Source organism: Lissotriton vulgaris, chromosome 6 (genome assembly GCF_964263255.1).
Source record: "Lissotriton vulgaris chromosome 6, aLisVul1.2, whole genome shotgun sequence".
In the NCBI taxonomy this organism is placed as follows: domain Eukaryota; kingdom Metazoa; phylum Chordata; class Amphibia; order Caudata; family Salamandridae; genus Lissotriton; species Lissotriton vulgaris.
Window position 1 is genome coordinate 1027292151 of NC_141694.1, and position 15463 is coordinate 1027307613.

Here is a 15463-nt window from a genome sequence, read left to right on the forward strand (position 1 = left end):
AAAAAATGACAGGTATAACTTATAATGTATCTCCTAAAAAACAGTTTTGTTAACCAACAAAACCCAAATACAAACCACTCTTTGTTGAAGGAACATAAGTAACGCACAGAGGTATTAAATTGTGTAGCTTAGTTTTCAGAATCTCGGAGCCCTCCTGGTGACACTGAGTACCAGTTTTCAGAAGCAGAAAATAAAATTAGGCTTACACACACCTAGCAGCTTGAGTCAAATGTACATGTGGTTTCTCCCTACGGTTAATCTCACTCGCATTTAAAAGTACGGACCAGTATGTTATTTGTGCACCACATTTAAGATCAAATGTGAGCCCCACAAGAATTTACTTCAACAGTGGAGAACATGCCCTCATCCTGTTATACCGGGCCCAGAGAACGCAAACTCTAACACTATGACCCTCGCAAAGTTGATACGCAGGAGTAACCAGTGTTCAACAGTAGCTTAATATAATGCTACAAACAACAAAAAGTACCAGAGGGTCTCAAACCAAGCTCCGCCCAGAGGTGTACGTTAGTTGCCCAATTCACCACAACACATAATCACCCACAGTTCAAAATTGATTCGGCACAGAAGGCTCTCAAAGGATGAGGAAAATACCCATCAGTCACCATACGGATCCGCCCTTCATCATTTGGGATTTTATCCGGACCACCCGTCTGAGAAAGTCAGTGCCACGATCAAAGGTTGACCCGGTGGTAAGGAGGTCCCTTTGGTGGTATTTTTGGTTACAGTGTGGTCTGCCACTCGATGTTAATGAGTGGGAAAAGACATGGGACTGGGGTGTGCAGTGCAAGGAAAAGTGAGTGAAAAAAGAAGAAACCAAGACAAAAGAGTGTGTTAAAATTGGTTTAGAAAAGCACAGAACGATATTTATTCTATGTGTGCTTTTAATACCAAGGTTAAAAATATATGTGACCTTAAGCAGTCTGGTTATGTAGACTGCCTGAGGTAAGGTTGGTCGACATGTTTCAGCAAACATGGACTACTGCGTCCTTGCTTTCATCAGGACCAGGACTACAATGCTAAGGCTACTGCACAACGTGAATAAGTAATAAAGTGAAAAAGGTGACAAAAGGAAATATAAGACAAGTGCACACGGTCACCTGAATAATCCAAATGCCCTTACAGTCTGTGTCGATCACTGTGGAGAGAGAAGGGGTGTGGGTATCAGGTTAAACTGTCTGTATCCTTTGGGCTATGAAATAAGTCCATAATCTATGGATCAATATTAAAATCACACTCAAGAGGTTGATCTATTCACTCTTATTATTACAGAGTCAGTTGTTATTCATTTGGTAAGAAACATCATTATCCAAATGTCATCCAGTTCTTACCTTGATCTGTAAGGTAGACTAGCCTCACCCCACCTGGCAGCGGCTCAGGGGAAAATGAAGCACCGCTCTAAAAAACATGTGAAACACATGTAAGTCACAGTGTGCACAACAAAATACAGAACATCCTCTCTTGTCAATAACCGGAAGTGAACGGGACTTGTATCTATATCTAGTGCTGCCGTTCCCCAAGGCGACGGAGAAAGACCTCCGCCGCCGACTGGGGAGGTACCAGTCTGTCTGGCACAACGGATGGTACTTTTGTGCTCTGATATCCTTATTCGGACCTTCCGTGTGGTCATGCCCACATATTTGTATATGAGGATACTAACACCTGTCCATTTTATTGTACAAGCACATTGGCTTTGTATGTAATACCCTACAGGGTTAGTTATAGCCAGACCTAATATTTAACATGAGGCTACAATAGATAATACGTAATGAGCGCTGGCCTTTAAATTCCCTATCATTTGACCTCGCTTAGATGCGTTTGAATGTGTGTTTACTTCCACTGCCCACGTGGTTTCCTTGACTTCAAGCCCGATAACCGACCAACAACACTCGAGGTCTATGTCGGGTTAGCCAATGGGCGTGCTTGTTGCATCACAGACGCGAGCAGAACCAATGACAACGCGCGTTCATGCGCACCCCGTGATCACGCTACCAGTGGCAGCGCGTTTAAAGACAGCCTCGCGCCTGCCGTCCGGTACCTCCCCAGTCGGCCAGGACGCCGGCCTCGGAGTACCGACGGATAGGTAAGACGAGCTCCTTGCTTCCTGATCACTCGCTATGCTGCTCCATTCCCGAGCAAGTCCATTCCACGCGGCGGAGGTCTTTCTCCGTCGCCTTGGGGAACGGCAGCACTAGATATAGATACAAGTCCCGTTCACTTCCGGTTATTGACAAGAGAGGATGTTCTGTATTTTGTTGTGCACACTGTGACTTACATGTGTTTCACATGTTTTTTAGAGCGGTGCTTCATTTTCCCCTGAGCCGCTGCCAGGTGGGGTGAGGCTAGTCTACCTTACAGATCAAGGTAAGAACTGGATGACATTTGGATAATGATGTTTCTTACCAAATGAATAACAACTGACTCTGTAATAATAAGAGTGAATAGATCAACCTCTTGAGTGTGATTTTAATATTGATCCATAGATTATGGACTTATTTCATAGCCCATAGGATACAGACAGTTTAACCTGATACCCACACCCCTTCTCTCTCCACAGTGATCGACACAGACTGTAAGGGCATTTGGATTATTCAGGTGACCGTGTGCACTTGTCTTATATTTCCTTTTGTCACCTTTTTCACTTTATTACTTATTCACGTTGTGCAGTAGCCTTAGCATTGTAGTCCTGTAGCAAGGACGCAGTAGTCCATGTTTGCTGAAACATGTCGACCAACCTTACCTCAGGCAGTCTACATAACCAGACTGCTTAAGGTCACATATATTTTTAACCTTGGTATTAAAAGCACACATAGAATAAATATTGTTCTGTGCTTTTCTAAACCAATTTTAACACACTCTTTTGTCTTGGTTTCTTCTTTTTTCACTCACTTTTCCTTGCACTGCACACCCCAGTCCCATGTCTTTTCCCACTCATTAACATCGAGTGGCAGACCACACTGTAACCAAAAATACCACCAAAGGGACCTCCTTACCACCGGGTCAACCTTTGATCGTGGCACTGACTTTCTCAGACGGGTGGTCCGGATAAAATCCCAAATGATGAAGGGCGGATCCGTATGGTGACTGATGGGTATTTTCCTCATCCTTTGAGAGCCTTCTGTGCGAATCAATTTTGAACTGTGGGTGATTAGGTGTTGTGGTGAATTGGGCAACTAACGTACACCTCTAGGCGGTGCTTGGTTTGAGACCCTCTGGTACTTTTTGTTGTTTGTAGGTTCTTTGGGGATTGTATCCAGAGCCAGGTCTATAAATTTCCCCGAGGTCCTCCCCCACCGTAGTGTTTTTTATTGCTTAATATAATGCCACAGCATGTGATAGCATGTAAGGCCACTGAACGCGATAACATAAGGGACCTGGTAGAAGTTTTCTGTTGAATTGAAAGTACTTTTTAACAACAGATGGGCCCTGCGCGCCCATAAAAGTTGCCCTAAAAGCATGGCGGCGAAGGACCGCACACTGCAGTCGTAACCCCGTCCCCCCTGGCAAAGTTGTTAACTGCTCGGTTAAGTGCGTGTAAACATTGTGACAACGGCTTAATGTAAGCCTACTGTAGACAATAACATTACATCCCAGTTTAAAGCTAATTTCAACAGTTTTAATCGTAACCCCGTCCCACCTCGCAAAGTTGTTCAGTACTCTATTACATATACATTTCAAGTGTAAATGGAAGCCAGGAACGCAAGGTCAGTTAAGTGCGTGTAAACATTGTGACAGCACCTTTATGTAAGCCTCCTGTACACAATAACATTACATCCAAGTTTAAAGCTAATTCCAACAAAAGCATGGCGGTGAAGGAGCGCACACTGTAGTCGTAACACTGTCCCCCTCGCAAAATGAATACGCAGGAGTAGGCACTGTTGATCAGTAGCTTAATATAATGCTACAGCACGTGATAACATGTAAGGCCCCTGAACGCAATGACATTACGGCCCTGGTAGAAGTTTTCTGTTGCACTTAAAGCATTTTTTAATAACAGATGGGCCCTGCGCGCCCAGAAAAGTTGCCCTAAAAGCATGGCTGCGAAGAAGCGCACACTGAAGTTGTAACCTCGTTCCTCCTCACAAAGTTGGGGAGATGTGTTGTGGCTGCCTGCTGTTCATATATGGCATCGCTGGTGTGGTTCCTCGAAGCTCTGTCACAGCAACTTGTTAATTTATGTTAGTTGGAGCGCCCCAGGCCGTGATTGCATTTGTGGTAAACTGTGGCGTTAGGTGAACTCAATTTTATTGCAAGTGGGGGAAATGTGCTGCCTATGACTGCAGGAAATGTAAAGGAGCGGGGTCGTAATTTTAAAGGCAGGATGCTTAGTATATTTATAATGGTGGTAAAGGGAGAGAAAAAGAGGGGAGAAAACAGAGATGGTGACTAAAAGCAATGTGTAAGAGGATGAAAACTGTGCATAGCGTTTGTGGTTTCGTTGGACGGCGGGAGAGAAAGGACCGGGCGTGTGAGAAGCAACGGTGCTTAACAGAACAGGAGGAATCGCTGTGTCACATGCTTGTCCAGCCTAGGCTGCATGGAGGAATATATAAAATAAGGAGCGGGGTGTGCCTAAAGAGGTAAGGCACAAGCAGAAAATATAGGTTCAATAGGCCAGGGCAAGGAAGAGTGAGAACCGCGGTCCAGATCGGTCAAGCGTGAGAGGACAAGGAAGGAATGGTTGCCAGCTTGAAAGTAGATAAATAAACCGACAGTTTGAAACCAAGCATTGCGGGGGATATATACATATATAATTCAGGCAGGTTGTGCCTGAAGGTATAAGGCACAGTGGGCGATGGGCATGCAAAAGATCAAATGGCGCGGCAGCAGTGCTAGCAGCAGACTAGCACTCGGCGTGCACACCCACTCACTCCACGCAACCCAGAGCTTTTCTGGCAGATTCCAAAGCCAAGTATGCGGCACGACAAGTTCGAAAGAAATCACCACAACCCCGGAAGTGACCTTTACAGCAAGGTGCAGTGACGTCTCATTCAAAGTAAAGCTGATAGTCACTTTCCTGCACTATACATAACCACGCCTATTAAGTGACCTTTGTTAATCCCTTTGTTCTGCTCATTCAATGAAATCAGGCACTGATGGGATTTTGGGGAAAAAGGCAATGTACCCCAGAAGTTGGTATCGGTTGCAAAAGACATACTCTACCCTTTACAAACAAGCGCTGAAAGACAAGCGCGGCCGCCGTGAAAGTGAAAGCGATCGCGCTAAGGCCACGCTAATTAACACAAGCATTGGCCGCATGCGCGCCTTGCGCTTAAAGTAAAACAAGGGAGCTTTTAAATCCCACATAGAGAAGAAACAGCCAGATATGTTTTTCCCCTACTCTCTCTTGTTGAAGCCTGAAAGCTGAGCAGGCAGGAGAGTTTGCCAGCTATCGGCAGTTGTGGAGATATTTTTAGATGCCTCAAGAAAGGACCGCACAGAGGAGGTGGCATGAGAAAGGTTATATTTACAAGAAACCAACATTTTAGAAGTGAGCGGCCGCGCTCGTAAAACAAGCTCTTGGCATTGCTGTGGGGAGGGGGGGGAGGAGAAATGCGAGACACGGCCTGGCGGCCGTGAAGTGTGAAGCAGTGGGCTGGGGAGCGGATCCCTTTGAAGTGGGAGGCAGGCGGCTCGGGAGCAAATGGTAAAAAGTGCGTGCATGTGCACATGCATTCGAGGTAATCCACAATGGTTTCAAAGCTTATTTGGCCCACAATACTCTAGTCTATTTATTCCTTGCGGAATAGAATAGTCGAGACCTAAAAAGCGGATAAAGGAGGGATCGTGGTGGTGTGGCCCCTTACTATGTATCCAGAGGAAGGTAGGAGACAACTGAATGACACAGAAAGGTACACAAAAAGTGATAGACAAACTTATGAGAATAGCAATGATGTATCCAGAAGTAATGTGGATAAGTGGAAGAGTGAAAATTTGATCACTGGGGATGAATACAAATATTTATACTGCAAACATCCAAAACTAGCAGCAATGTATTTATTACCCAAAATACATAAAAACAAGAACATCACACCAGGTCGTCCTATTGTTTCATCGATTGGCAGTATGTTCGAAAATACTTCAAAATATATTGACCACTTTCTTAGACCGTATGTGCAAAAAATGCCATCTTATTTTAAAGACACCGGACATTTTTTTAAGATGATAAAGATGTAGTTTGGGAACCAGATATGTTGCTATTAACACTAGATGTGAATAGCTTATATACCTGCATACCACACGAGTTAGGCCTTGAAGCCAGTAGGTATTATTTGAAAGACAGATCCGTGTGTTTTCTTATGCACACGGAGATGTTACTCAATATGATGTCAACCTGTCTCAAAAATAACTTTTTTATTTTTGATAATGTGATATACTGACAGGCCCGGGGGACGGCGATGGGGACCTGCTTTGCCCCCAGCTACACAGATTTGTACCTGGGCTGGTGGGAAGAGCAGGTGGCGAACAACATCAGTGCCTTTAACCATCATGTCGTCCTCTGGGCCCGGAATATCGATGATATATTTTGCATTTGGAAAGGGAATCAAGTGGAATCAGAGGAATTTGTTGATTCACTTAATGAAAACAGCCTTAACCTTAAGTTTACCTGTACTATTGATAAAGACCCTATTGAGTTTTTGGATGTGGTGGTTAAGACTAATGGGAATCAATTAGAAAGTAAGCTATTTCGTAAAACTACGTCAGGAAATGGCATTTTACATGCATCAAGTTGCCACCCTGTAAATTTAACTAACAGTATACCCTACGGGGAACTGTTGAGAGCCAGACGCAATTGTAGCTCTGAAAAAGCATTCACAGAAGAGATGAACTTAATGAAGAGTGTACTTGAAGAGAGAGGCTACTCTCAGAAAGTTATCAAGAAAGCATGCGAAAAAGTGAAAAGAATACAAAGAGGAGAACTATTTATAAGAAAGGAATAGACAGAAACAGAGACTGAATCTATTAGATTCATTACCTCCTTCAGCAACCAAGAAAGGGATGTTGGGAAATGGCTAAACACATTTTGGAGAGTGTTAAGCACAGATGACACTCTGGCAAAATGTGTTGATAATTACCCAATGATTAAATTTCAACGGTGTCCAGCACTGAAAGACACATTATGTAGAAGTACGCTAGTACCTGAGAAAGAAGTAAGATCTAAAGTCCGGGGATTCTACCGGTGTGCTATGTGTAAAGCTTGTAAGAATAGTTCAAATTGTAAAGAAATTAGGTTATCCAAATTTCTAAAACCATTTACAATTACAAAACACTTAAACTGTAAGTCTGATTTCTGCATATATGCACTAATATGTCCATGCCAATTAGTGTATATTGGGAGTACTATAAATCCAGTCAAACTGCGCATTTTGGAACATATGCGCGCCATAACAAATGACGACAGGCAATATCCTATTGCCCGTCATTTCAATGAAAGACACAATAAAGACACCAATCTGTTAAGATTTTGTGCCCTAGATAGAAGTCCAATCTCTGAGAGAGGGGGAAACAGGATACAGGAATTCTGTAGATTGTAATCACGTTTAATAATAAAATACGAAACTATGCACCCAGGGGGCACCAATAAAGATGAAGAGCTAGCAGTTCATCTCGGCTGAGATTATTTTGGAGTTTCTAAAGTGTTCTATATATATTGAAAGTCGCTGTGTTGCCTTCTGAGAAATTATGCTTATACTGTTTTTAAATATTTTGGTACAAGACCATTTTTAAGTGCACATTTGATGTATTTTATAGGAGACGCAGCCTATGCTCTGTTGTGAATAATTGCAGTTTCAGCCACTCGATTGGTTTATATTGAATGATTGGAATAACGTATACTTTTGGTGATTATAGCCCACTTGGGCAGAATTGTTTGAGCAGATAAACATAATGGTGGAATGTGGAATATGAACTGTTTACCCACTTGGGTAGATTCATTCTCATAAATGTGTGAAATTTGGGCATTTGTCTAAACACTTGAGATATGAGTAGCTGGATTTAACAGCACTCTGGTAATTTTGTTTTCGTAAGTTCACATCAATTTGCAAAATATGTAAACCTTTTAAATGAATTTGTTAAAGCTCTACAAAGAAAAATTATATAAACGTGATATATCCAGTTACAAATAACCAGTATAAGATGGCGGCAGTGGTAGTCACACAGACAGGGCAGCTATGTAGTCCTTTTTTGATATTGTTTATGTTTGTGCACTATATCATTTGACAGGAAGCGACATCTGTTGACCCGTGACCAAGGAACTCCGGTTCTGAAATGCGTCGAGCAGAGTTTGCCACAGCTTTATTTACCTAATAAAGCACGTTGAAATGAAATCGGGGCTCTGCGCAATCTTTTCACATAAAGATTGAATGGTTTTTGAAGTTTCAAGGGTTGCGACCTTTGCCGGCAGCCCGCCACCCACAAAGAGGCAGAGGATATTGTGGACATTGTTGTGAACTATATATAAATATATATATATAAACTGTGCACTGCAAGCTCACTCGTCTCGCTTGCACTGCACTGTTTTTCTGGGAGCACCTTTGTTTTATGATACAATGTATTTGTATACCTACGAGATAATTGTAGAGTAAATAATTTGATTGTACTCCTTATATAGAGCACCCTATGTAATTTGCCAAGGAAGTTGAGGCTTACACTTCCCCCAAGGGGACCAGTGTTTGATTTTATTACATCACTGGCCTAGAGGGCATCCCTGGTCATGTGGGGCAGCTGGCACCCCTAAGAGCTTTTTCACAACGTGAAAAACATAGATAGGTCATTTGGTTCCACGCATTCCTTGAACCACTGCTCCATGTATAGTTCTATAGAAGGGTCCTCACTCTGTTCCAGGAGGCCCTATGATAGGAACATTATTTCTCCTGGAGCGTTCCTCAGCGTCTTCCACTCTCCAAAACTTTCACCCTAGCCTATAGGTCTGTGACTTGTAAGTGTAATTCCTTCACTGTGGGGCAGGTCACCACCAATACCGGCTCTGTCTCTGCCACTCTATCAGAGAGTTTTGAATAGTCCGCTCTCAAGAGATTTACATCTTTGGCCAGGCAATTTATTTTGGCTTCAAGCACCTCATAGGATACCACAATTTCTGCAAGCACCATATCAAATGTGTCAGTTGGGCCCTCTGCCATTTTCAGACGTTTCAATTCTTGCTGGGTACCTGTTGAGTCTACATCTCATTCAGATTTGTCCCCATGGTCAAGTTTCCCTTGCTTTTGAGGAGGTTGCATTGCACCTTGTGGCTTTCCCATGTTCAATCGGGCCCACGTAATTCAATGGGCATCACTGGTTTGGGCTTTCATGCACTTTAGTCTTGTTGAGTAGGATGAGCAGGAGGAGGGGGACATAGTGGGGTCTAAAAATTATCCAGCTTCTATTTCTGTCTTTGTGGAGGGCCCAAGTGTCGCATCTACGTGGGAATCTGTGTTGCTTCAGTGACCCAGCACCCTGAGGTTCGCTTTCATTCCCCATGTTGGGTCTCAGCTGCAGCCAGCTACTCACAGTTCCCCTCATCAGCTCATACACTCTGGGAGAGCCATCCATGTACTCATTCCAGTTTTTCTGTGATGGAGTATGTGCTTTTGCCAGAGTGCATCTTCCACGCCGCATTTATGTGACTCACAATTCAGATGCATCCTCCATACAAAAGGTTCAGGCACTCTGGGATGGGGGTTGTGTCTCCTGTCCATGCAGGCACCTCACACTGCCACTGCAGGAGCCTACCCTTGTCCAGCCACAGCCTTCAGCAGTCTCTTTCGTTCAGCTCAAGTATCTAGGCACACCAGCACACAGGTGCTTAGCTCTGTCCAGTCGATGTATCCAATGGTCATGCACCATTAGTCGCATCATCATCAACTGCAGGGCTTACTAGCGGCCTCCCCTCCTTACTCAAGGGTCTGGATGCACTAGTGGGCGGGTGTGTACCCCTTTTCAGTCACTGCCAACAGCAACCGTGCAGTAACAGCCATGTCATTAGCAATTATAGGTCCACCACTCGGCCTCCTTCACGTTGCTTGAGTAGCATGGATGCACAATTGCAGTCAGGGCAAATCAGCTCCCTGTGCACCTCCATACCATTGTCTTCCTCTCGGACACACAGCCAGATTTACTTACCTCCCCATGGGCTAGCTCGTCATTAGCTCCAGCTCATTGCAGCCCTGCTGTGTCTTGACAGTGCTCTCTTCAATCATCCACACTCGCTTCAGGACAGGGTGAGGACAGCTTCGACAGGCTACTGCACTGCAGAGGCCTGTCTGCTAATAGCACTTCCCTTTAGCTGGAAGCCACTGCACACCAATATTTCGCTCATTTGGGCATCTGCTGAAGTGCATTCCATTCCTTAGCAAGAAGAATGGCAGCATCTTCATGGGTAAGAGCTGGAGCCCCATTTAAACACAGATAGTCGCCCATGTTGCACAGGCCACGCCCCTAGAAAAATTTAGCTTTACAGCTGGGTTAGTACTTCATAGTTACTAACTTATAAAAGTATAAAGTACACAGTGCAAACAAATTGCCAATTGGTGCCTCCATAATAACGCAAAACAGGAACTTGATCACAATGTAGGCTGTGTAACAAAACTTGAGGCCCCCCTGCAAGGTACACGGAGGGCGCCCGCCATGCACCAGATCCAGTAAGGAGCTCTCAGGCCGGTGGCCCGTGCACATTGCCCCTCCCCCCACTTCACACCACGGTGGCTAATGTTATGCCACTAGGCCTGTCCTACATATTTAGTTTAATTTTTAACAAAAAGAAACAATGCTCTACACCTCAGGAGCCTATGTTACCTAAACAAAAATGTAATTCCCTTAGGTGGAGAAGTGTGGCTCAGGGGTTAGAGGCAGCAGACCCGGAAGCTGAGATCGGTCCTGGACCAGGGTTCAATTCCCCGCCTCGGCGGGTCTTGGGCTAAAAATTCCACGGACTCGATAATTCTTGCTCCGGTGCCTTCTCGACTCACGGGTTCACACTCTGTGACTCTGGGCAATAGCTTGCTTAATCTCCACAACGGCCCCTCGCGGCGGGATGCCTGACTTTCACCTTGTGGATACCCGCTGGGGCTATCACACAGGGGAATATCAGGACGGGTTCCCTAAGCAAGCGCCGGGACACCCACTGCGGGTAGCTGTGCGCTATATAAGCTCAACTACAGTTACAGTTACAGTAGAATCTAGGACACTTGGAAGCAAAACTCATACTTATCACCCCACTCATAAGAAAAAGAACTGCATTACACAGATGCTTCTCAAGGCATACTCTCATAATCTTGTATATCATCCTAGATCACCTCAGGATGGCCTTCGAAAATTACTGACCCAGCCCCCTTCAAAAACAAGTATAAGAATGTATGATCCATGCGAGGCCTCATTTTTATCCGAGGACATCCCATTTCTCATTAAGGTAATAAGCTGACCAGAATGTGTCTCTAAGTACTCTAATTGTATACTACAGACTACGCTGTTTGTCATATGTAGTTTGAATGCAAAACTTCTAAACATGTATAGAACAAAATTTAAGTGGTGAGCTAAACAATACATTGAAATAAATGTACTATTTTCCGCTCATTTACATGTTCATTTTTTAAGCACAATGTAGTAAAATGAAGAAGACTGGTCCACGTAGTATCTTCAGGTATCTTTATTGAAGTATGATGTTACAGGATGCGAGCCCCACCAGGAGCAGCCTCACTGCTGCTCAGCCCATCACCAACTGACACTCACACACACGAACATTCCATTCACCAACATTCTCTCACACAGACACTCAGGCTGAGCAGCAGTATAACACATCTCCTTACTTTAAGGGAATACGAAAACTTTCAGATAGAGATCAGAACAAATGCGAGAAATAAATACCTTGGCATATTTCTGAAAAGTAGCATGAAAGATTAAAGATGGCCAATTCATGCAGAAACAATGAAGAAGGAAGGAAGAGACAATGGAATACAACATCTCCCTTCTTATCACAACACAACCAACACTCCCACACCTTAACAATCAACAAACCAAAGTACAAGAATTATGTAAGCTGGCCAGAACAAACACAAGAAAAGTACAAGGGTGCCAACAACAAAAGTGTGAAGAGGAACCATGCAATCAGAGAACAAAAACAGTGTGCAGGCGTGGAAAATATCCACACAGAACATAGTTACAAGCACAATCATAGCAAAGCTTCCCCCAACAACCCAAGTTGAGGTGTGATGTGTGTAAGGACTACACACGGAACATGGAAAAAACACTTCCTGCACAACCCTGACATGAGAGAAATGGATGGAAAAACAGACTTCCCTCAACAACAAATTGGGGGTGTGATGTGTGGAAGGGACTTCACACAGAACCAAAAGAACTCCCAACGCAAACCCTGATATGCAAGGGAAAAACACAACTCTAGCAAAGTGAACCTTGACGTCCAAGGAGGAAAAGTGCAATACAGACGAAAGCAAGAAAATGTAAATGTACATGTATTTATATGCGCAAATCACTGACCGAGGTCGGTATCTAAGCGCTTGCTAAGGGAACCCGTCCTGGTATTCCCCTGTGAGATAACCCCGGCAGGGTATCCACAAGGTGAAAGCCAGGCATCCCGCCGCGAGTGGCCGTTGTGGAGATTAAGCAAGCTATTGCCCAGAGTCGCAGAGTGTGAACCCGTGAGTCGAGAAGGCACCGGAGCGAGAATTATCGAGTCCGTGGAATTTTTGAGCCCAAGACCCGCCGAGGCAGGGAATTGAACCCTGGTCCAGGGCCGATCTCAGCTTCCGGTCTGCCACCTCTAACCCCTGAGCCACACTTCTCCACAAGAAGCAACCTGGAAATCAAGCAAATGAATGCACATAAAGTAAGCACATATACACTTCCCCAAACCGAAAGTTAGGGTGTGATGTGTAGAAAACAGTCTACACAGAACCAATCAGGCACACAAAAATGTACTTAAAATGTAAAGAACTCCCCCCAACGCAAGATGGGGTGTGGTGTGCAGAAAACGCTCTACACTGAATCTAAGCACTCAACATGTACAGAACTCCCAACGCAAAGTAGGGTGTGATATGTGGAAGGGACTCCACACGGAACTAGAGTAAATGCACAAAAGGTAAGTAAATGCACAACTGAAAGTCAACAACTCCATGAATGAAAAGAGAAGAACAACTCACTCTACAATATCCATACAGCGACAAGTAATTATAGAGGAACAAGCTATAACCACGTAAACGTGGGAGAAAACACTGCAAACCCCCAAAACAAATATTCACTCTGAATTGCCTCTCAGGAAATTTAATAAGTAAGGACATGCATGCATTGTCGAAAAACATCGACATGGACAGTGCACATAGGCTCAAAATCAACAATGCTCAATAAGTTAAAAAAAAAATCATACAATAAAAGTATGGCAACACTTTCAGCAGGAAAGACAAGCAGGCAGCAAGAATTGGACGCTCTTCTTGGAAACTGCACTTCTGAAAACACTGTCCCAAAGTGGCAGGCAGGGACCACTGTCACTAAGGAGCAGGAGAGGGAGCAGGAAAGTAGAGCAGGGACTGGCCCACTAAGGTTGGGGCGACTGATTTAAAGGTCACTGGTGGGGCTCAGGGGGGCCAGTATGCTTTTAAATCCATAGCTTGAAGTTTCAAGACGTTCATTACCTTGGAGTTTCTTCAGACTTCAAATTTCAGTAGTCCTACAGGTGGCACACGCAGGTTCTTTTCCAGATCATCGCCAAAATGTAGTAAAATTGAAGAAGACTGGTGTACGTAGTATCTTCAGGTATCTTTTTTCAAGTATGATGTTACAGGATGAGAGCCCCACTATGAGCAGCCTCGCTGCTGCTCAGCCCATCACAAACTGACACTCACACACACGAACATTCACCAACATTCTCTCACACACTCAAGCTGAGCAGCAGTATCACACACAAATGTAAGCACAAATGTATCGCTTGAGTTCTTTCAGTTACATGGATAGCGATCACGGTGTTCTCAAGTTTGCCTATGTGAAACAACTATATATTTTGTTTTACGTTTCGTCCACATCCCATCAAAAGGAACAAAATCAAAAATAACGAAGGCTGTTCCCCAACCTGGCCTTGGAAACAACAGTCACCAGTGTGCATGGATTTGGGCTCTTTAAGAAAAGACTGGGGGGCAGAACACACCAGCAAAAATCATATTTTACGTCTTTACAGTTGTGGCTAGCTGGTAGAGTGACATGCATACAAGCGAAGTAGAGGCACAGTATCATAAAGCATGTTTTGGCTTACATTCGATGTTCTCCCCGCTCTCTTTCTTGGCTTTCATTACTGGGCACCCTTTCCACATACACGCACGTGCAAGAAATATTTATAAGGTAGGGATAAAGAAGATTGGATAGTTAGGAGAGGAATAATTCGATACTTGCGGGGGAAAGACAAAAAAAGAAGAACGGCAGGTGAGAGGTCTGCAGTGAGGTTTCGTAGAGTAGATTTGTGGCATGGGTGCACTGTCATTGATGTACGTACTGCCTTTGCACAAATTTCACTTAGAGTCGCATAGAAAGACGTACACTCCTTACCTCAATCTCACACACTTTAAGATAGACAGATTCACCAAGAATACTAGTGCATGGGTGCACATCAAAGGATTATTCCAACGTCTTTCTTCAACGTTCAAGCCTATGAAAAGTGATGCATTACTATAGCATCTTACGTAAATTAACATTTCTCATGCCAGAGGCAACAAAAAGATAATTTCTAGAGTGGTGCTTACCTCCTCTGAATCCCGCTTGGATATTCCTTTCCTGATTTTCATTGTAATATTCTAGATGAAAGCTTTTCTTCTCAAATGTATGCGACTGTGCAGAGTTTGGGGGACAGACAAGGCACATACACAGTCCCCTAGCGCGATTTTTGACAGAGGGAGACCGAGACAGAAACGGGCAAAAAAGGTTATGGTTACTCTCTCACTATGAAAACCGATGAGAGAATAAAATCCGCGTTCACCGCCCTATCCTCTGTTGAAGAACAGTCCAGGAAGATAGAGACGAAAAGAAGCCAGGGAAACACGGCACATCTCCCTAGCTCCTAATAAGCAGCCCAGGTACACAAAGCAGACAGACAGACAAGAGAAGAGCCCTGAAAGCAGCGTATCTTAATCCAAAACGACCCTTAAAGTAACACAGTGACGGGCTGCAGAGTGCGATCTGTAGACCCGGAATCTGATTTGGGGGTGAAGGAGCATGCTCAGTGATATTTTTTGTTCGCAGCTCTCAGAGCCGGCTCATTACCAAGATGCTGTTTATATGCGCATGCTCAGACGAGACATGAGACTGCCTCTGAAAGGTTGATGTAGTGCAGAGCTTTCCAAACTCTGCGTCGCGACACACTACTGTGTCGCCTGCCATGTGCGGCTGTGTCGCGCGATGTCGATGAGATGCACAAAAATTCACAGAAGAGGGACAGCATTACGCGAGC

The 15463-nt window shown here is 44.2% G+C and overlaps 1 protein-coding gene across 2 annotated transcripts in view; it reads right to left on the reverse strand.

Moving 5' to 3' along the window:
- Positions 1–15191, reverse strand: part of LOC147708367 (uncharacterized) — a 493742-nt gene extending 478551 nt beyond the window's left edge. For both annotated transcript variants that reach the window (XM_086927092.1, XM_086927091.1), the window contains exon 1: positions 14760–15191. In XM_086927092.1, coding sequence (XP_086783218.1) covers positions 14760–14801 — 42 coding nt within the window. In that variant the 5' untranslated portion in view covers positions 14802–15191. The remainder of the gene's footprint in view (positions 1–14759) is intronic.
- Between the last annotated feature and the right edge of the window lie 272 nt (positions 15192–15463).